The 23,870-nt window shown below is 32.3% G+C and overlaps 2 protein-coding genes across 2 annotated transcripts; both read left to right on the top strand.

Moving 5' to 3' along the window:
* The first annotated feature begins 6,855 nt into the window (after positions 1-6,855).
* On the top strand, positions 6,856-8,795 carry LOC113735014 (endochitinase EP3-like). Its single transcript, XM_027261889.2, has 2 exons — positions 6,856-7,292; positions 8,223-8,795. Exons 1-2 carry the CDS (start codon positions 6,884-6,886, stop codon positions 8,633-8,635), a joined length of 822 nt encoding a protein of 273 aa, XP_027117690.1. The 5' UTR covers positions 6,856-6,883; the 3' UTR covers positions 8,636-8,795.
* Positions 8,796-19,181: 10,386 nt separating this feature from the next.
* On the top strand, positions 19,182-20,806 carry LOC113735016 (endochitinase EP3-like). The gene is made up of 2 exons (XM_027261891.2): positions 19,182-19,702; positions 20,298-20,806. Exons 1-2 carry the CDS (start codon positions 19,294-19,296, stop codon positions 20,708-20,710), a joined length of 822 nt encoding a protein of 273 aa, XP_027117692.1. The 5' UTR covers positions 19,182-19,293; the 3' UTR covers positions 20,711-20,806.
* The last annotated feature ends 3,064 nt before the right edge of the window (positions 20,807-23,870 follow it).

Below are 23,870 nucleotides of genomic sequence, written 5' to 3'. Positions count from 1 at the left end.
AAGTCCTTTTGCCATTGCAATATTGATGTCTAAATCGAAATAAAGTACAGCCAATAGATTATTTTTCTTCATGAATCTTCTTTTTTTTTTTGTCATAGAAAATTCTGATTAACTATGAAATATTAATGCACTATTAATATTGTAGTTTCATTTAGTGTTTATTGTTCGTTAACTAACAATTAGAAAGATAACCAATGGATAAAACAAAAGAAGTTTCTCCACCATCTCTCTACAAAACCTTCAAGACAATTATTTTTTCCTCCATGGAGGAATGCCTTCCTCCCTCTGTTTGACCTCTCTTCTTTTTTTTTATGTCGAATAAATTATAGTGAGACTTTCTAGTGAGAATTTTCTTCTCTACTAAGATATCCTGTGACTTTTAAACATTTTAAACTTTAATCCTGTGACTTTTTACACGATTTGGTTGATTTATTACAATTTTGTGAGTGAAGTTTTCAAAATATCCTTCTTTAGTTGATCAATTAGGAGCCAAATTGGTTTTTGTGGTACCGCCACCATGAAGGTCCTTAATTGGAACTACAAATTAAGTTCACATATCAAATTGATTAGAAATAAAAGTTAAAAACTAAATCGATACTAGTAAAATATTTAGTGACGAGATTGGTCATTTACCCTTCTTTGAAAGCAAAAGTTGTGAATTTGAAATCGGATAACTGATTTCAACTCAACTTCTTGAAGTATCTGCAATTATTAAATTCCATTTTTGATCCCTTATCATGTTTGACTTTCTTTTTTCATTTTCAACGCATTTCTTTGTCAATGATTTGGTGATCGCATCTTTCATTTATGGGTTTTTCTAACAGATGCTAATAAGGCACTTGTTAACATTTACCTAACACTAGGCGGAAGTGCCCGAGTATCGCGCGGGTGTTTGGTGCCTTGGGGAAGGAGATTTTTTTGTTGAACAAACAATAGTACATTATGAGAAGAAATAAAACTTAGCATGAAAAAATAAATGATATAATCAATTTATTCACACAACATTACAATAAGACTGTGTCAAATTGAAGGTCATTGATAATGTAGAAAGGCAGAATAACACAAAAAGCTAACCTTATTCCAGAATCTCCACCGAGAGTTCTTTCTTGCTGTTGCTCCAAACCTATAAGATTGTAACTAATCCAGGCCAATTGGGATTAGGCAACGCGAAAAATGCTATCTTGCAGCTAGGCAACGCGATATGAGTCGCTAATTGTAGGTACTAAGAGCACACTGACAAAATTAAGGGCGGAACTGAAAATTTTGGGGGGAGGGGTCCCAATCCTAAAATGCGAACAGGGAATAACTGATAATCAACCGTTTAGGCATTAACATACCAACGGTTTGGCAATTGAATTGGGTGTAATTAATGACGAAATAATAGGTAATTTCAGAGTTGAGCTCGGATGGAAGAGAAAACGATGAGACAAATCTTTATAGATAAAGGCAAAAAGGGAAAACTTAACTCTTGAAACTGAAAGGGGATAAACTGACTAACGTTTGTAGCTCATAAATGTAGATTATAAATGATAGAGAAATGGGTTCCTATCATTGATAGAAAAATCGTTGGCTCATTTCCTAAATCCAATTGTCATTCAAACGTTTCAGACAAAGTAACATCTCAACCGGTTATCTGCGGCTGAAAAGGGGAATTATTGGTAGCTAATGGATATTCCAGTAATTACACCAACACACAAGCATTTATGGGTTGTACAAAATGCAAAAACGGTTGCACACTAATTACACATTCCATCAATACCCAGATGGCTCATCAATGACAAACTTTAAATGTATTAAAATGGGGTTGTTTCAGTAAACATACCCAAATCCATGCTTCCTTAACTTGTATCTAAAGCTTTTAAACTAATACACAACATTTCACATTCCCAAAAAGCCCCCACCTATGCGGTTGAAATTCAACCTATTCTTTGACCAAAACTCAATTTTATATAGTATAAGGATATCATATATATACACTTACTAATAATTATTAACCTTTCTTGCAGTTGTATACTTTCCTTATTTAATCTTATCTACTCTCTCTTATATTTATTTACTTTTTCTAATTAATTTTACATTTCCAAAAACATGACACCTGAGATATATTTTGATGGTTCCCTATGGACACCTATTAGACAGACCCTTCATATGTTATTATTCTTCTTCATATTTTCATAGGCTATTGGCAAAATTTAGTTGTGCAGAACTCGGTTTGTGCCTTTCTTTCACCAAAATGCCCATAATACATTTGTATGCACTGGGGGAGACAATCAACGAGATGAAGACAAACAATTTTCACGGGTAAAGTTGAGAGAAATAGGGAAGAAATTTGAGGACACTTTAAAGTTAATCTTTTACGATAAATAAACAAAATTTATGAGAAAACAATGAAGTGCCTTGAAGGTTGCCGAAATTTGGCCTCAAATCCTGGTTCCCCCAAATTATATATTTAGTGATGCCGTCATGGGCGGCTCTGATTGGGTGACGATTACGATACTAAAATACAAGAACAAAAATGTCTTCGGTTGCAAATTTAATAGTTTCATTTAGAGTTTATTGTTCGTTAACTAACAATTAGAAAGATATCCGATGGATAAAACAAAAGAAGTTTCTCCACCATCTCTCTACAAAACCTTCAAGACAATTATTTTTTCCTCCATGGAGGAATGCCTTCCTCCCTCTGTTTGACTTCTCTTTTTTTTTTTTATGTCGAATAAATTATAGTGAGACTTTCTAGTGAGAATTTTCTTCTCTACTAAGATATCCTATTGAGAGTTTTATTTAGATAATTTTATATCTTGTTTTGTTAGATTTGAGAGCTTTTCAGATTTGTATGTCAAATCTTGAATTTCTTAACTTATTTTCTCAAGTCTAAAACTAGATTTGGAGCTTGAACCACTTCAATATAAAATCTAACGGCAATGATATGCATAAATATTTATTGACAGTGATGATATACACATATATTCATTGGGGGCAGATGATTTATCTTAATTTGGAATATATCAGAGGTACTAAGATAATTTTTGTTAACTTTTATACATCTTGCATCTAATGATTTTTCACTATTGCATGTTGGATGCATTTTCAGCCATTATTAGTGCAATTTGTATGTTTTTTAATAAAGAAAAAAGAGTTTTTTGTGCCTTTCCTTACCACATTGCACCTCGTCAAGCCCTCCAATGACCTTGTAAAGGTGAAATAAGTCTCCACAACTTGTTCGCCATCTCAGACTAATAATAATAATAATAATAATAATAATAATAATAAGGAAAAATCGCCAATTTGGTCCTTGAACTTTTTCACTTAAATCAATTTCATCATTGACGATTTTTTTTACCAATTTAGTCCTTAAACAATTTTATCTGGTTCAATGTGGGAATTATTGGGCAGCGCCACCACATTTTATGTATTTCCCACGGCGGACCAAGGGTATAATTGGAATGACAGGTTTAGCTGTCTAATTATAGTGATTATAATAGCAACTTTGACATGATGAAGGAAAAGAAACCTCTGAAAATTGAGAGAGAAGCTGGGTTTCATAAGGATTAAAATTTAAGAAGTTGTTTCTGAAAATGGCAAGTAGGGTCGATTCCACAAGTAACGGGCAAAAAGTTGTTTTTTTTCCAAGTCAATATAACAAAATTGGGGGATATTTATGAAATGAAAATAAAAATAAAATAAATAAAATTCAAAAGCTAACTCGCCAAGTACAATTCACTAAAAATAGCAATTAGCAAAATTCTACCCAAAGGATCAACTTTTCAGGCACAGTCCAATTAAATGATCATCGATGCAAAGATATTTCACTTTTCACTCATTCGTCACTAGGTTGGTTATAGCTATCAACAAGCTCTGACTGCCAGTTTTTTCTTACTTTTTCGACAGCCAAGGTACGACCGTTGACTACTTCTCTAACTAGAAAATAACCTTAGGTACCATCGTAGGAATTTAATTATTCAGTTGCATTAACACTAGAAAAACTCGGCCCTAATCAATAAACACGCTAAGAGGGTTTATTTAAATTAGATCTTACATTTTCCCAACATAAAACCAATTATGATGGTTGTCACTAATTATCAACTAAACGAACAATTACGGATTCAATTTAATTAACGTGACAGTAGGCTATTAGATTAAATTAAATATCCGGCTGTTGATACTCAATTAATAAAATAACCATAAACAGTTAATCCAGGAAATGCACGAATAGTAACGGATGGGAAGAAATAGTGAAATTCGATTAGATCTCACAGATGCTATGAACCGCGCCTTCGCGTCGACCTTTGGGTAGTAGAGAAACCTAGCCACTCCTCATCACATCAATCTCGCGTGATTTGATTGATTCCATCCACTTAATTACCAAAAAGTTGGGAAAGATGAAATAACGATGAGACAAATGAAAAGTCTTGCTTCTTTTTTGGTTTCGTGTTCGTGCTGGAGAAAAGTGAAGAAAAAGGTCTAAAGAAAGTCGTCAAAAGCAAAGCAGAGAGAAGATCGTCTACCCAGGGATACAAGAAACTAAAGCTAATCTCCTAATCCCACGTGAATCTGGCTTTTCCAATCCTCCCCCGGGTGGCCGCCGCAAGACAAAACGTAAGAGAACTCGAAAGCTCTCTGCAAGACTCAAACTACTTGTTCTTTTCACCTCTGCAGCCCACGAGAAAATAGCCGCTTTGAAGACTTCCTAATTCCCCACTTTGTCTACCAGTCTCGCGGGGTCCGGCTTTGTAGACTAGTGCCCCTAATTTTCCTCCTTATTGGTTGTTACCCAATTCGCTGGAAATTATTGCCTTTTTGTCTTAACGCACTTCCAGCAGCGTCCAGCAGGAATAAAGGTAAGTTTAGTTAATTAGTCCCGCGGTCCACCTTTGAGGAGTCTGAGTCTCTCTTCAGTTTCTGGTATGGACACGCCTTGAAATAAAAAGTCTTCTGAAAATTTGCCTCGAGAGACCACTTTCGACACCAACCGCTTGTAATTTACACAAATATCAAATATGAGCAAAGCTGCACTACTTAGCATGATAAGTAGCCAACATTATGACCAAATAACAGCACTTATGGTGCCCAATTATGGCTCTATCATTTTATTTATATGGTGTATTTTATTATTAAAAATATTTATATTTTATTTATCGTATATTAAACTTTCATTTTAAGTTTGTGTGCTTTATTTGCTAAGGTTTTTTTTTTTTCTATTGTTTCTTGATTGTCAATTTGCCCCACCCTCCCCCTGCCAAAATCAAAATCCTGCATTCCTCACTAGCCACACATGCTCATAGAGAGAGGATATAAGTAGTATCCTGTTTAGGAATAGCAACAAGGGGTTTTAGGGGATGGGATGGAGGTATCCATTTAATGTTGGAGGAGAAATATTCTCCAATCCCCTCCTGCATTTTCTCCCATCCCATTGATTCCCAATTGGCACCCATCCCATTGCATCCCTAATCATGTTGCTAAATGTTGTTATGTCATCCAAACTAATGTATTTCTCTGCTCGTTCTTTTTTATTCCTGGAAAATAATATGCTTCATCGTTTTCTTAATAGAACTTTTTTTTTTTTTGCTTAATATTCCTCCTCCTCCCAAATAATGACGAAATTGCCCGTAATTTTTTATGTAATTGATTATAAGCAAGGTTTGACTTGATCATAAGAGCATAGAAAACTTAAGCATCATGCTATTTGTTTCAATTTCTTGGCCCGGGGAAGTTGCCTTTCAGTAGAAAAAGAGCAAAGAAACCAAAACTTGAAATTTGCTTCAGAATGTTTTTCAAAATCAATTTGGGTTACCATTTTGATATCTTCAGTAACAAGGGTTTGTTTTGGTTCTTCTGAATTTTGCGAACCAAGAATAAAACCAGAGCAAAATTAGTTAAAACTATGGTCGATTTGAGAGTTTAAGTGGAAATACTTAGAAAAAGAAAGTACATTAACTCGCCCAATTTACTGCAAGAAGTTTCTTGACATAGTCAGCAGCCATGAAGCTCCATTCTAAAATTGTCATTTGACCAACTAATTAATGATAGGGAAAGACTTGTATATTTTCACGACTCTGCATGTAACGATATGCCGATAATTCACTATGACCTAATACTATTTATAAACTATAGTGCTGAAATCTTGCATGAAAACATTTTGGAGCATTTCATTGCCAACAATTCAACACATCCGACAAACATCTCAAATGAAACATATATGGTCATAGCGTGTACTAACAAAAGCCACATAATGTTGTTATGCATGATATATATGTCGGCTGCTTTATTCTTTCTTAATTTTTCCAAAAGCCGATGAACACTTATGTCAATTTATAGAACTATTTCTTTTTTTTTTCATATCATTTACCCTCAAAATTTTTCTAATACATGTTTTATAAGATTTTATTTCTGGAATTGCAATTAAAAAAATAAGTATGTCTCATATTTTTTTCCGTTCTAACTCAAACACAATTTTGAAGTATTACTAAAACACAGTTAGGCAAAAAACTCAATAACAAGCATGAAATTAAATGATTTGGGCAACTTCAAATTATATTTTTGCACACATTATAGTGGGGACTTGTGAGTCTACATGCCTTATTCTCACAATTGTTCATACGAATTGGCCAAAACCTTCCTTTTTGACCTTTCCCATTCTAGAAACCAAGAAAGAAAGTTTCCGCTTCATTGACAATGTCAAAGTCAATACACCCGATAGAAGTCAACCATTCACGCTTTCGTCTTCTGTTCTGTTTTCTTTAATTGCTCAAATTCAATATTTTCAATAATAACAGCTGTGCATGCTTCACACAAGCTGATCAGTTTTCAGTTCTCTTCCCTATATATACCCTTTTTTCTGATACAACTTCTGCCCACAAGCTTCTCTCCTTTATCAAATCCAAAAATGAAGAGTTTTCCAACCATCATTTTCTCCATTGTAGTTCTTGTAGGAGCCTTTCCACAGCTGATTTCAAGCCAAAACTGCGGCTGTGCACCAGACTTGTGCTGCAGCAAATTCGGCTATTGCGGTACTGGCAACGACTACTGCGGCTCTGGCTGTCAATCCGGCCCTTGCACCGCTGCTCCGAGCAGTGGTAATAGTGGCGTTTCAGTTGCTGATATTGTGACGGACGCTTTCTTTAATGAGATTGCTGATCAAGCTGCTTCAAGCTGTGCTGGAAAAGGGTTCTATACTCGATCAGCTTTTCTTGAAGCTCTGAATTCGTATCCCCAGTTTGGAACCGTTGGTTCTGTTGATGATTCTAAAAGAGAGATTGCTGCTTTCTTTGCTCATGTCACTCATGAGACTGGACGTAAGTTTTGAATAACACTAGCTTGGAAATTAAATTTTGAAGATATTTTCTACTTTTTTAGTAGCTCCTGTGAATTTCTAGATAGTGTATCTTGGAATCTCCTGTGCACTATTATCCAAGAATTTTTTCTTCAAAAAATAAAACTTGAATATGAAAGATTTATTACTGTTAAATAATTTATCATGATGAACAGAAGGATTATTCTCTCCATATTCTTTTTACTTTTCTTGTAGTGGTCACTTTTATATCTACATAAGCAAGTTTTTCTGCCTTTACATTCCAAGCTTAAGGTGGTTGTATATTTTGCTGCATCTAAGAGTAGATCATGTGGCTTTGCTTAGCTTAATAAGTATTGCACATATTTGTTTCGGGTACAAGGTATTACGATTACGTTTTAAAATTCATGCCTTTTCTACTTTTATCTTTTGGATTCCTTTTTTCTTTTTCTTTTTTTCTTTTTCTTTTTTAAGTTAAGATTGGCTCGCTCATGAGTATGACAACTGACAGATACACGTTTCCGAACTTCCAATTTACCAAGTAGAATTAACTATTTCACCTAAATTTGGCCGTAAATTAGTTCAAATTTATTAGCCAAATATATTTTAGACGTCCATGATACCTTTGTAATTTTTATATCACTGTTGGTCCCTTCTTAATCTTGCTATTGCCAATTTTTATTTATCTATCGTATAACCCTATAATGTTAAATCATTCTAAAATTTTACCTCATAAAAAGAGTGTTTACTTTAAGTCTGTCCAATCCAATTTTTACAAAATGGGATAAAGTCTTTTCTCACCAATTGAATTCATCAGTAAAACAATCAAATCTAAAAATTTACAAAAAATTCCAGACCTGCTGATTTTCTTTGATTCTTCTAACCCTTTATCAATCATTTCAATTGAGTGACAAAATTTCTTTATATTGCGCAGATTTGTGCTACATAGAAGAGATAGACGGCCCCTCCAGAGATTACTGTGATGAGAGCAACACTCAGTATCCATGTGTGCCAGGCAAGGGATATTACGGCAGGGGTCCAATACAGTTATCATGGAACTTTAACTATGGACCAGCAGGTGAAAGCATTGGATTCAATGGACTCAGCCAACCTGAAACTGTAGCTACAAATAATGTTATTTCATTCAAAACTGGCTTGTGGTATTGGATGAACCATTGTCATGATCTTATCACTTCTGGCCAGGGTTTTGGGGCTACAATTCGTGCCATTAATGGTCAGCTTGAATGTGATGGTGCAAATCCAAACACAGTTAGTGCTCGAGTTGAGTATTATACTGAATATTGTAGACAATTGGGTGTCGAGACTGGTGATAACCTCAGATGCTAGGGTTTTTAGTCCGAGGAAAAACAAGTTTTTGACGTGAAATAATGTTGAGGTACACAGCTGATTGGGGGGAAAAAGCAATAAATTGCTTAACTTTATTTGTTCTTTACAAGCAAAAGTTATGACTCTTGAAATCAAATAATTGATTATGTTGACCTTGGTTCGACTTAACTTGTTGGAGTGTTTTATCAACACGCATGTTCTTATTTTGATCCCTTGATCATATTTTTCGAGCTTTTGTCTTTGGTGTTTAAATCTCAAGGCATATCTTCATTAAAGTTTCCTCACATCTTTCATTTTGTGTTCATGTTTCGATATGCTATTGGCAATTTTGGCAGTGATGTTTCGAAACAAAACAAAAGCTTATGCTCTAAAGCCCCCATGCAGGCGACAAAGAAAACGAAAAAACCCACAGCAAAACCAGTACTCCTAACACGGAGTTTAATCGCATATTCCACGCTTTCAACCATAATCATGCAACCCAATTATACTATCAATAACATTATGACACTTGAATAAACAAAACATGATGACACTTGGATACGACCAATAATACTGATAACCTAATAATAAAGTCTTGTTCGGTTTTCAGCTTCCTATATACAATGCATTTGCTTCCTATATATCCCTGGACCTCTTTAGGTTTGCCCCCTTCCCTTTAATGTAGGATAGATTAGTTTATACAATAGTTATCGTTTCCAAAAAAATATATAAATAATTAGTTAATTTCAAAATCAGTTGTACCATAGGGAAGATTTCCTTTAGTGTTGACATCCGAATTGGAGTTCCTCGAAATGGTTCCGATAGAAATAAGAATTTTGAACAGTATTTTTTCACTTGGCCAGGGACACATAAAGTTTACAAAGGATAATTCCATCAACCTTGTTTAAGGTTTTTGACTTCATTTAGCTGCACCAAAGTTTTCAAACTTACTGTTACCTCTCTTGATTTAAGGTTTCCTTAACAATATGTTTGTTTCATGTTATATGTTACTTCCATGCTTACCCTTGCCATATTTTAAAGAATTTGTAGCCCTTTTTTGTATCTCCTTTCCGTTCCCTTTTTTCTATTTGAAAAGAGTTTGCACAATGCGTGCTAGAAGGTAATGATGGAAGTAGCATACTTTTGAGTACCTTTTCAAAAGCCTATTCTACTCACTTTAGCACACATTAAATTGTTAAATGTATAGTTGAGTATATCTATATATTTGAATCAAAAGGGTTTTACGAATGCATTTGTTTATGAGTTATAGCTCGGAAGTATAACATTTTCACAAATCTCTTATATATAATTTGTATCGCTTTGTATAGAAGTGTCAATGGTAAACGTAGAGGTAAAATTCAGTATTTACCTTGGAAATCAATAGCTAATAGACACAAGCGTCATGTCATAATTTGAGGGGAACTATGATGAATTTGTTATAAAACTCAGAGGAGATTTGTTAAATTATCCCAATGTCCAAATATACCACATTATTTCCCCAAAAGGTTGCTTACTCGCCTGAAAGATCTATAAGAAGAATTAAAAAAAAAAAAAACCAAGAAGAAGAAGACGTGGCCAGGCCAGAAGATCTCATTCTTATCTTTGGCCCGTAAAGTAAACATAAATCCTAGCTGGTCGCCTCCTAGTTGAGACAACTACTCTGAGATTGTTCTTGAAATTGCAAAGAGATATCAAAAGGTGAATGAAGGAAAAGGATTGCACTTCACATAACTGGCCATACACACCTGTTTATTCTATCACTAATAGAACTATATTGCTTAGCATTCAGCTTCCTCAACTCACCCTTATTCTTCTTCTTTTTTTTTTTTTTGGAGCAAATGATAAAGTTTTTATTGAAAACCCCATTAAACAGCTTGTATACAAGTGAAAAACTCATCTCACCCTTCAACAACTTCAGTTTCACATAATCGGATAAGTCGGATTACAAGGGACAACATTAACATTCCAAACTTTCTGCAAAGTCTCAGGATAAGTGGCATATTTCAGCTTTGCTATTGATGTGTTTTTATGGCCAATTAGTGAACTGAACTTCGATACTTTACAAAATAAATTGAAGATTTTGAAAATGTACCGGAATCATTAAAATATAGGCATTGCATCCGGCAGTCAAGTAGGCATTCCGCATAATCCAAAAGAAAGTAAAATGGTATGAGATTAGGTAGGGTATAGAGAAGCTTATAAGAAGCTAAAGACATGATTTAATAGAAATCAGTGGCTAACATGGTCAGCAATAGTAACAAATCCACTAACATTTACTATTAATGTATGGAATGTATAGACCCTTTGACAAAGATGATGACCTCTTGAGTATGACATTTAGTAGACCGAATTGATTGCGTTGTTAGTTAATTAAATCATCATAAATTCATTACATCATTAAGTCCTTTTGCCGTTGCACTATTGATGTCTAAATCGAAATATAGTACAGCCAATAGATTATTTTTCTTCATGAATCTTCTTCCTTTTTTTTTTGTCATAGAAAATTCTGATTAACTCCTACGTATGAGAATGGAAAAGCTGAACTATGAAGCGCCATAGTTGATCACTGGGCATCTATTTTCTAAGAAAATTTGTAATTGATTGCAAATCTACAATTTTCCACTTGCGCCAAGAGAATTTTTTCAATTTTGCACTAAAATATACTAAATTTGGGAAAGACTAAATGTTGATTATCGTATACAGAATGCTGATAATGGAAGTAGTTGCCGCAGCGGTTTTGTTTTTTGTTTTTTGTTTTTTTGGAAAGACAAACCCTGTACACGTTGGAGGGCTTCACTCCAAATTTTATTAAATCAGCAGTGGTTAAAATTGTTCAACCTGACTTGTCTCTTATGGCCTAAAGCTCCTCGTAGTAAGGAAAATAGCTCGCTACAGATTTTTTGTTGTAGTAAGAGATTTTGCTCCTTTATAAAGCTTATGTTCTAATGATAAACGGGAAGATGTTTCATTTGCTCAAAAAATAAAAAGAAAAAAAATCTCTAAAGAATTGTTCAAGGATGGCAGTTTTCTTTGTTTTCTAGAATTTCAGACTTGTATATCGTCAAAATCCAAACAAAAATTAAGGACCATATGTTTTCAATGAACTAGATATTTCAAAATGAATTTTATCCTTGAGTGCACTAATTCTTAGTTGTTTAAACTACAATTGTCCAAATGATCGACTATCCATGGCTTTTGAATGTATCTAGAACTAGAAGTATGACATCACATTGCTGAGAACATATATATAGATCCATGAAGTAAGTTATGGAGTAGCAAGTTGAAATTTGGAGGAGGAATAAGTTGGATGATATGAAGAGAGGAAATGGAAGTGAGAAATCCCATTTTGAGACAATTCACTTAAACTAAAAAAAATGTTAAAATTCTTATGGCTAGAAATTTTCAGGGAGACTAATTCAACAATGGACCTATATTTTCAGAACCGGACCGGATATCGATCCAGTCGAACTCAGGGGTCAGGGGTCAATGGGTTCAACCGAACTCGATAGGGGTTGAACCGAATGACGTCATAAATAAAATTTATTTAAAAATTAAAATATTATATGTAAAATACTTAATAACATGTTAATATTAATAAAGGTATATTCATATATATTTGATGTTTCAAATATATTTAATAAGAAAATACAAATAAATTAGAACAATCAAGTAGCAATTTATATTATTTAATAAGCATTAACAAGTTTAGAATTAAAATTATGGACTTAATTGAAAAATAACACCAAACTTTAAGACAACATTTATAAAGTATGAAATATTTGAAATATGTTAATAATTTTTAACAACTTAAGAATCAAAACATCATATTAAAAATATTCTGACCTTTCAAAAAAAGAAAAAAAAAAGATCGAGTTCATTTTTCCGGTCAAATCGCTTCAAAACCCGGTCAAATCCGAGTTTTGACTTGATTTGACTAAGTTTTTTATTTTCCAGTTTTTAGGATTAACTCGAACCGGCCAGTTGGTCGGTCCAGTCTGAGTTTAAAAACAGAGCAATGGACATCAATGGGCATCTGTGAGCTGTGATTGACTTAAGCCACACTTGCGCGGGGAGAGAGAGAACCAAGCTGCTACTACAAGTTGTAATATCACCGAAACCTATTATATTTCTCAATTCTTTCCTTTTTCTACAGAACATAATAAGCTTCTTCCTTTTTCCCCCTTCCTCTTTTTCCCATATAATGGAGAAAATTGCCGTTGGATTTTTTATATAAGTGATTATAATTTATAAGCGTGGTTTCCTTTAATTTAATAAGATAATAGTAAACATGAGGAGAAAATGAATTGACTTTTTTTCTTATCTTAATTTTTAGCAAGGAGGTTTGCCCTGCCAAATTGTGAGCATATTTTTTTTCGAACTTCTTTGTCAGCAGAATTGTCTTTAGACAAGAACAGCAAAGAAACGAAAATTTGACTTTTGACTCTAGTTGTTTTCTGAACACAATTACTTACTAGGGGCACCAATTTGATATCTTCACTAACAATTCTTTTTTGGAAATACTGTTTATAAATTATAGCACTGAAATCCTGAATGAAAAAAGTTCAAAGCATTCAATTTGTTAAAGATTCAATCTAACAGGGGCACTGCAGTTCAAAGCATTCTATGTAGTTATTTTACTTGATACTATTTGATTTACAAGTACATTATATTATTGTATTAAAAAATTAACATATGTAAATTAAATATTTCATATATATTTAAAATATAATATTTTGTTATGAAATGGGACATGATGCAAATGGACATGCCAGTATCCCCAACAAACACGTGAAGTGGAATACTATCGTAACGTGTACTAGCAGAAGCCACATAGTTTTGTCATTCATGATATGCAAGTGGCCTAATTAGGATGCGTTTGATAAAAGTTAAGTGAAAATTGAAGTCTAAAATTTGAAAATTGAAAATTGAATTCGTTAAATTATTGAGTTATTAAGTATGAAATCTAATATATTTGAATGCATATCATATTCAATGATAAGTAAATAACTTATCATTTAATTTTGAGAATAAGTTTTGCCTAGAAAATTCGATAACAATTAATTAATTCAGATGTTTAATCTTGGATAAATTACATTTTACCCCCTGTGGTTTTCCCTTATTTTACATAATCCCCTTATGGTTTCAAAAGCTATACATAACCCCCTCATGGTTTGGATTAAAGTATCAAAGTAACGGAAATAGTCACTCGTAACGGAACTTCTAAAAATGTCAAAATTACCCTTATAAATACATGACACATTAACCTCGTATGATTTTTATATTTTACCATATAACCCCCTTATGGTTTAATACTTTACCATATAACTCCCTTATGATTTTTAAAATATACACATAACCCCCCTTGGTTAATACATAAATTTCAACTTTACATAAGGGTATTTTTGACATTTTAGGTGACACCGTTATGAATGATCATTTCCGTCACTTTGACACTTTAATCCAAACCATAAGGGGGTTATGTATAGCTTTTAAAACCATAGGAGGGTTATGTGAAAAAACACTAAACCACAGGGGGGTAAAGTGGAGTTTGCCCCTTAATCTTTGGTTATCAACCGGTCTGAATATATTAAGATTTGAATTCATTAAATTTAAGTGTTGAATTAGGTTATCAAACAGGGCTTTAATCCTTTCTTAGCTTTTCCAAAACTGACTACCACTTATATTGCTATGTAAAAGTGTTTCTTTTCTTTACCATTTAACCTAAAATTATTCTAACACAGGTTCTACACTATTTTATTTCATGAATTGTAACTGACAAATTGATATGTCTCATACTTTTGAGTGCTTAAACTCTAATGCAAGTGTGAAGTATGACTAAAACATAGTTAGGCAAGTTAATGTATTAATGAGCACTAAATTAAATGCTGTAGACAACTTCAAGTCATAAAATACACACAATAGTTGTGACTTGTGAGTCTACATTATTCAATTCCAAAATTATTGATATCAATTGATCAAAATCAATCTTTCACAAATACCATTCTAGAAACCAAGAACAAAAATTCCCACTTATTGACACTGTCAAAGTCAATGCACGAATTAAAGTCAAACGTGATTTCTGTTTTCATTCATTAGTCAACTTAAATTTTTTCAACAATAACAGCTCTCCCTTCTTCACACAAGCTGATCCATTTTCCAGTTGTCCTCCCTGTATATACCCTTTTTTCTCAAACAGCTTCTGCCCACATCCATTTCTCTTCCTTCAAGCACAAAAATGAAGAATTTTCCAACCATCATTTTCTCCATTAAGGTTCTTATCGGAGCCTTCCCACAGCTGATTTCAAGTCTTAATATTTGATATTTTAGGATGCCATATATTTAAATAGAATAAAATTATTTTGAACATAACATATGAAAATAATTTTGGCACCCCCCAAGGAAAAAATCTTGGTTTCGTCACTGCTTAGGAGGAAATTGGGGCCTATTGCTAACAAAAGATTGTGAAAATTTACCTTTATACCCTAATTATTTGAAAAAATCTAATGAACAAATTTTGCAAAAGAAACATTGTTTCTTGTCAACAAATTAAGTAACTAATAAAACCACCTGTAATGTTGCTTTAACATATTTAATTTATATTAAATACAAAATCTACTAGTTTTCCTTTCATAAAAATATAAGTGTAACAATTTTTCAATTTTAGTTACAAACATTTATGTATTTTACATAAATGTAATGATTCAGAGTAAAATGCCCAAAAATAGCTAGTATTTTGTTGATGTAATGCAAAAAACTCATAAACAGCTGGTATGTTATGGGCACAATCTTTTTTACTTTCACATATTTAAAATTTGTTAAATACAAAATCTACCAAGTTCCCTTTCGTAAAAATATAAGTGTAACAGTTATTCAATTTTAGTTATAAACATTTACATATTTTACATAAATGTAATGATAAAGAGTAAAATGCTCTTAAATAGCTAGTATTTTGTTGATGTAATGCAAAAAACTCATAAAGAGCTGGTATGTTATGGGCGCAATCTTTTTTACTTTCACATATTTAAAATTTGTTAAATACAAAATCTACCAGTTTTCCTTTCGTAAAAATATAAGTGTAACACTTTTTCAATTTTAGTTACAAACATTTATGTATTTTACATAAATGTAATGATTCAGAGTAAAATGCCGATAAATAGCTAGTATTTTGTTGATGTAATGTAAAAAACCCATAAAGAGCTGGTATGTTATGGGTAATATCTTTTTTACTTTCACATATGTAAAATTTGTTAAATACAAAATCTACTAGTTTCCCTTTTATAAAAATATTAGTGTAACACTTTTTCAATTTTAGTTACAAACATTTATGTATTTTACATAAATGTAATGATTCAGAATAAAATGCCCATAAATAGCTAGTATTTTGTTGATGTAATGTCAAAATATCATAAAGAACAGGTATGTTATAGGAAATATGTTTTTACCTTTCACAAAAATCAGTTTATGTTAAATACCACCTGCATGGCTGTGTTTAGTACTGCTTACGCTTCCTCTTCAGTGTTTTATTCCTAGGCCTATTATACTTATGTGAATTCCGTGACACCTCAATACATTTTCAGCTTTCGCAGTACGCCTCACGGTCGATGGGCCCATGAACATTTCTAAACCGCCTGCACCTGTTATAGGTAACACTTGCTTTTTTATAATTATTCCCTTCATCCTCCGTACATGCCAGCTTTGCAACGTGTCTGCTTTTTTGCCATATTCTTTACCTTTCCATACCTATCTTGTATTAGTTGAATACACTACAGAATTTACCCTTTTTATGTTTCAATATGCTATTGGCAATTTTAGCCGTGATGTTTCTCAAGGTATGATATTTGAGGATCATAACTATACTAAGATTATGAATTACCATATGCAAGGGTCTAAATGCACCAATGTTTTAATATTGGGAGTAAACCGAAGCATAAGAGACTAAGGAACATAGAGCGCTATTATCCGAAGTACTGAAGACTTTGAATAAGATCTAATTCAACTGGCTGAAGAGACTAATTAGGGAATTATATGGTCTTTGGTTCAATTCTGTTTTATCTTTCTGCCACCAAAAGGCCAATAACTCATCTGCACACGCATGGTGAGACAATGAACGACGAGAAACAAATAACTTTCATTTAGACCTGACAATTAGGCGGGTTGGGCGGATTTTGGACGGGTTAATATTGGATTTTCATTTAAACCTGCCCAACTTTAGATTAAGTTGATTTTGGGTTGGGTCATATTAGATTATCTCAAACCCATGATCCAAATATGACCCAACATATTAATTCATACATTTTAATACATAAACTTTTTTCACATACATTTTAACATACAAAAAAGATTTTTTTCACACATACAAACACATTTTCACATACATAAATATATTTTCACACACACTCATGACTTCTTAAGTTCCTTGAAAACACATCATAAATAGAATAATATTTTATATTACTTGTATTGTGAATTTTAGATAATAAATTGTACATTTAAATAGATTAGCTAAAAAAATTGTTTACTTTATACTTTTTAATACTACTAATTGATTGAAACTTATTAAATGACTGGAGACATTACTGCATTTTGGTTTTTTGGACTCGGTAATTAAGAGGGAAAATTAATTGTCTTGTTGATTCCAAGTTTCTCATGAAGTTGAAGATTGGAGGTATTTGCTTCAGACAAAATGAAATCATTGGACTAGCCATGCCCAAGTTGTCATAATTAATCAAAACAAAATAGAATCCGCAAGTCAACTATATTGATTTGAAGTTAATATCATGATCTATATACATATAATATATATTAGAAAGTTTTTTTTATTGATTTGATATAGTTAGATAATTCATTACCTGATTAATTAGAATCATCTAGGATCATACTTGATGCTATTGTCATATTAATCTTTTGGAATTACCAGAGCTCTGATATAAAGCAGAAAATATTATATGCTTGTAAAACTGGTATTGGTCCCCAAAAAATTATTAAAGAAAATCCCAAACTTTTTAAGAAATAAATGAGAGGTGAATTCATGAACTATTCTGACATTTTTACCATCGAGATCGTATTATTTTGAATTATCGAAAAATTAGGCTAATACAAAGTAAGCTTTTGTTTGTAAATTTGAAGAATCCGAAATTATATAATGCTAAAAGGTTAAAAAAGAAATTTGTACGATATTATACATACACGAAATATTAACAAACAAAAGCCATCATGAAATATTAAAAAAGAATGCAATTAGAACAAATTTAAAACTCTATTTATGTACACGAAATATTAACAAACAAAAGCAAGTAGCAACTTGAGAACAACCAAAAAAAAAAAAAAGAAAAAAAAGAGGGAGGAAAACAACATACTCTTAAAAGGCATAATAAATTATTATAAAAGTTAAGCAAGTTTAACTACTGTTATAAAAGTAAAATAAGCATGAGTTTTTATTTCAAATTTCTTTTTTCTTTTAAATAAAATTTTAAAAAATTGATTGAAAAAAAATATATATATATATATATATATATATGAGAATTTTGAATACAAATTAATCAATGAATTATTAACACATGTCCAAATGCAAATAGTTGGACATATGTGTATTGAATCTTGTATTTATTATTTTGAATTACATTTAAACAAGTTAGGTATTGGATACTCAAATAAAAAGTCCATCCCGCCCAGTGAATAAATTGGGTTGTTCTTATCCAACCCAACAAAACTCATAACCCAATTGACCCAACCCATGCTTTAAAATTAATGGAAATTAATGGGCGGATTGGGCGGGTTGTTGGGTTTTGGACTTTTCTGCCAATTCTACTTTCATTTGTAAAGTCTATGAGAATATGGGGAAACTTATGCTTCGAACAGATTTTTTTTTCAGCTCATGGTAGAAACCAAAAAATTGGGCAGCATAATAAGCCCTCGAGTAGTAAATGTTAGTTTTTATATTGGTATCGTTTCCTATACGCTACCAAAATTTTACCAATTAATTCATATAGTATGCAATAAGAACTCTAAAGGAAAAAAAAAGGACTATGCATTTTATTTAGGATTCTATATTTATCAACTGGATAAAATTTGATCATTTGAGTTCTTTTCACTATAACAGTGATCAAATTTTACATGTCCAATACTTTGCATGATAAGGTAAAGATCGTGCTTTAATTGTAAAGCTTACACCCTTTAAAATGTTTTTTTTAAGCCAAATGAAAAGTATGTGTAGTAGGGCAGCCCGTGGATCTAGAATGGTACAAATATCATCTGTGTTCTGACTCAAATACGAGACTGAAGTAGGACTACAACATAGTTAGTCGTCATTAACATCAGATGATACAGACAACATCAAGTTATCTTTTTTGCACGCATTATATTTGTGACTTGTGACTTGTACTCACAATTGTTGATATCAATTGGCCAAATTTTTTCTTTTCCACAATTCCCATTCCGAATGCGAAGAAAGAAGGTTGCTACAATTTGACAGTGACAAAGTCAATAGATTAATTGAAAGTCAAGCACTAATATTGCTTTTTATATCCATTCCCTTCAGTGCTCAACTTCAAGATTTCCAACAGTAGCAGTTCTCCATACTTCACACAAGCTGATCACTTTTCCAATTCTCTATGCTATAAATATCCTTCTTACTCAAACAATTTCTGTCCACATCCTTTTCTCCTTCTTCAAGTACAGAAATGAAGAATTTTCTAATCATCATTTTCTCCATTGCAGTTCTTGTAGGGTCCTTTTCCCAGCTGATTTCAAGCCAAAACTGTGACTGTGAACCAGATTTATGCTGCAGCCAGTGGGGCTATTGTGGCACCAGCGACGACTATTGTGGCAAAGGCTGCCAGTCCGGCCCTTGCACCGCTGCATCAGATGGCGGTAATAATGGTGTTTCAGTTGCTGATGTTGTGACAGACGCTTTCTTGAGCGGGACTTCTGATCAAGCTGCTTCAAGCTGTGCTGGAAAAGGGTTCTATACTGCATCGGCATTTCTTGAAGCTCTGAATTCGTATTCTGAGTTTGGAACAGTTGGTTCAGTTGATGATTCTAAAAGGGAGATTGCTGCCTTCATTGCTCATGTGACTCATGAGACTGGACGTAAGCTTTGAACAACTCCACCAAGGAGATTTAGTTTTTTTTTTTTTAAATTTTTAGTAACTTTTCTAAGTCTGAGATCCTATTTACTAAATCTTTGTACAGTTCTACATAGGATGTTGTCCTGTGCACTGTTGTCCAAGAACTTTCTTTAAAGATAACGACATTAATATGAAATACTTACTATTGTCAAATAACTTAAAATGACCTACCTAAAAAAAAAAGAAATTTATCATGAGGGGTGTGTCTCTTATAACTGGGCAGAGGGGTTATTGTTTTCCTTTTTTTTTTCTACTTTGTTGTATTGGTTATTTATTTAGTCTGTGATTACTTATAACTTTACAATTTCTTTATAACATACGGTCCCTTCTTAATTATTGATGACATTGTTTTGGGGTTGTTCTTGATTGATTATTATAACTGACTATAGATTCTGATTTTAAATAATCAATTTTTTTTATGTTCTCATTTATTTTTGTATTTAGATTATATTTTTTTTAATAGTAAAAATATCTAAAATCCATGATGTATCAATGAGTGGCTTTCATGTATGCAATTGAATACAGTGATAATTGATAGACTTCTCTATATTGCGCAGATTTGTGCTACATAGAAGAGATAGACGGCCCCTCCAAAGATTACTGTGATGAGAGCAACACTCAGTACCCATGTGTGCCAGGCAAGGGATATTACGGCAGGGGTCCATTACAAATATCATGGAACTTTAACTATGGACCAGCAGGTGAAAGCATAGGGTTCGATGGACTAAATGAACCTGAAACTGTGGCCACAGATAATGTTATTTCATTCAAAACTGCCTTGTGGTTCTGGATGAACAATTGTCATGATCTTATCATTTCTGGTCAGGGTTTTGGGGCTACAATTCGTGCCGTTAACGGACAGCTTGAATGCGATGGTGCAAATCCGGACGCTGTTAGTGCTCGTGTTGAGTATTATACTGAATATTGTGACCAGTTGGGTGTTGATCCCGGTGATAATCTCAGGTGTTAGGGTACTTGTAAGAGTTTCGAAACTAATAAAAAATAGCAGAAGTTGAGTACCTTTGTAGTTCTTTGACAGCAGAACGGAAAACTGATTTCAACTCAACTTCTTGGAGTATCTGCAATTATTAAATTCCATTTTTGATCCCTTATCATGTTTGGATTTCTTGTTTCATTTTCAACACATTCTTTGTCAATGATTTGGTGATCACATCTTTCATTTATGGGTTTTTTTTAACGGGTGCTAATAAGGCACTCGCTAACATATTTAACGTTCATCTAATCTATCATGTATATATATCTATTAACAATTATTAACCTTTCTTGCATTTATATACTTTTCTTATTTAATTTTATCTACTCTCTCTTGTATTTATTTATTTTTTCTAATTAATTTTACATTTCCAAAAACATGACACCTGACATATATTTTAATCACACTCTATGGACACCTGTTAGACAGATCCTTCATTTATTATTATTCTTCTTCATATTTTCATATGCTATTGGCAAAATTTAGTTGTGTAGAACTCGGTTTATGCCTTCTTTCACCAAAATGCCCATAATACATCTGTATGCACTGGGGGAGACAGTCAACGAGATGAAGACAAACAATTTTCACGGGTAAAGTTTGAGAGAAAATTTGAGCACACTTTAAAGTTAATCTTTTACAATAAATAAACAAAATTTGTGAGAAAACAATGAAGTGCCTTGAAGGTTGCCGTAATTTGGCCTCAAATCCTGGTTCCTCCAAATTATATATTGGGAAAATCGTTCAAAATGTCTCTCACATTTTATAAGATAACTTTTTTTATCCCTCACTTTTAAAAGTGTAATTTTATGTCCCTTACAAATTCATATTGATCAAATTTGGTCCATACCTAGGTTTCCGACTAGTTTTTTGCCGGAATCCACCACGTGACTTGCATGTGATCATTTTGTAAGGGCAAAATTGTCAAATCAAATTTTTAAATAATCTGATTCATAGTTTCTCATATTTCACAAAATGAATTATTTCGTTCCTCATATTTTAAAAAATGAATTTTTCTATCCCTCACATTTTTCAAAATGAATTTTTCATCTCTCATTGATCATGTGTACGAATAACTTTTTTTTCTATAAACACACGTGTATGTTTATTTGATTTTATTTGAACACTATGAGTAACATGTAATTTATCTCTATTGGATTTCATCTAAACATGCTAATCTTGGTTATACATATGTAATTCAATAGATATATATAGGGGTTTAAAACTAATAATTTTGTTTGAAACCCATGTATATATTTATATGATTTCACCATTTGAACGTATTCAATATTTGTGGCCTTTCTTTTTTAGTAATAATTTATTTATTGAATTGTGTAATAAGGTCATCTAATTAATGGGTCCTAACTCGAATTCTATAATTGTGCTAACAAATTTCAGTTTAAATTTGAAATTTCTACTCGACACTTTAAGACCAATAGTTGAATTACTTGCCTTGTGATTCTCTTAAAATTTGAAAGTGCCAATCACTTATTTCTTTTTGTCATACTTTTCTTTTGTTTACTTTTTCTATCCAAATTTAATTCGATATAAATACTTGACAATATTTAAGATTAAATGCCTTCTTTATTTTCAAATTTCGAGTAAAAGAAAATGAATATAACTGAAAAACTAACAATTTTTTTAAACTCATGTATTTATGTATTTGATTTCACTTGACCAGTACGAATAGTATGTAATATATTTCTATTTGATTTCATATGCTATTCGTACTGTTCAGGTGAAATCAAATAAATATATACATGGATTTAAAAAAATTATTCACACACATGATCAATAAAAGATGAAAAAATTCATTTTGAAAAATGTGAAGGATGAAAAAATTCATTTTGTGAAATATAAGGGACGAAAAAATTTATTTTATGAAATATGAGGGAATACGAATAGAATTATATAAAATTTGATTTGACAATTTTGCCTATAAAATATGATCACGTGCAAGGCACGTGGTGAATTCTGACAAAAAACTAGTCAGAAACCTAAGTAGGGACCAAATTTGACCAATATGAATTTGTAAGAGGAGTAAAATTATATTTTTAAAAGTGAGGGATGAAAAAATTATTTTACAAAATGTGAGGGTCGTTTTGAACAAATTTCCCTTATATATTTAATGAAGCCGTCATAGGCGGCTCTGATTGGATGACGATTACGATACTAAAATACAAGCACAAAAATGTCTTCGGTTGCAAATTTAGTAGTTTCATTTAGAGTTTATTATTCATTAACTAACAATTAGAAAGATAACCAATGAAAAAAAACAAAAGAAGTTTCTCCAACATCTCTCTACACAACCTTCAAGACAATTTTTTTTTGGGAAAATCGCAGTTTAGTCCCTAAACACTTTCACTAACGCCAATTTGGTCCCTTAAAGTTTTTTACTATGAAATTAGTCCTCAAAGTAAAATATTTACGCTAATTAAGGACATGCATCGCAGCGTTGCTCCAAACTTGTCACTGATTGAAGTAGACGGCGGTCCATTCAGGGGCTTTTTGGGCACTTCATGCCAAGATCATTTTAAGGCTTGGATAGAAAATAAAAATGCGTCCAATATATGCCGAAATTAGGAAAGCTTGATAAGAATATATTTTACGTATTTTTTAGTGTGTTTTATTAGTTAATTTTGGTTTGATTATTTAGTTTTACAACTAAAATAACTAAGGTTTTGGTAAAAAACTACATTTTATGTTAAAATAGCTAAACATTGCATTTTATTGATTTTTATGGTAAAAACTTCATATTTTGTAGGTTTAATGATTCAATCATCAAATGAAGTGCATTGGGAAGATATTTGGATGATTGAAGATGGATTAAAGTGGTGAAAATAAAATATGAAGTGTAAAAGGAAAAATGCAAGAAATATCAGCTTTGACAACTCTGACACGTTTTGGTATTTTGACTATATCTGGAGCTAAACAGGTCGGATCAAGGTGATCTTGGTACCATTTTGAAGCTAAGAGATAGATCTACATTTGGTATGAAGACATCAAAGTCCAATTCAGCCGTTTTCAAAGTCCAAAAGTCGAAATACCATAATTCAACACTGCTGTCCAAAGTTGAAAACAGGGATTTGACCAGGTGTTAGTATTTCAGTCATATCTCAGGCTACAAATCTCCAAATTA

Source organism: Coffea arabica, chromosome 3c (genome assembly GCF_036785885.1).
Source record: "Coffea arabica cultivar ET-39 chromosome 3c, Coffea Arabica ET-39 HiFi, whole genome shotgun sequence".
NCBI lineage: Eukaryota > Viridiplantae > Streptophyta > Magnoliopsida > Gentianales > Rubiaceae > Coffea > Coffea arabica.
This window is presented reverse-complemented; position numbering and strand designations above follow the sequence as displayed.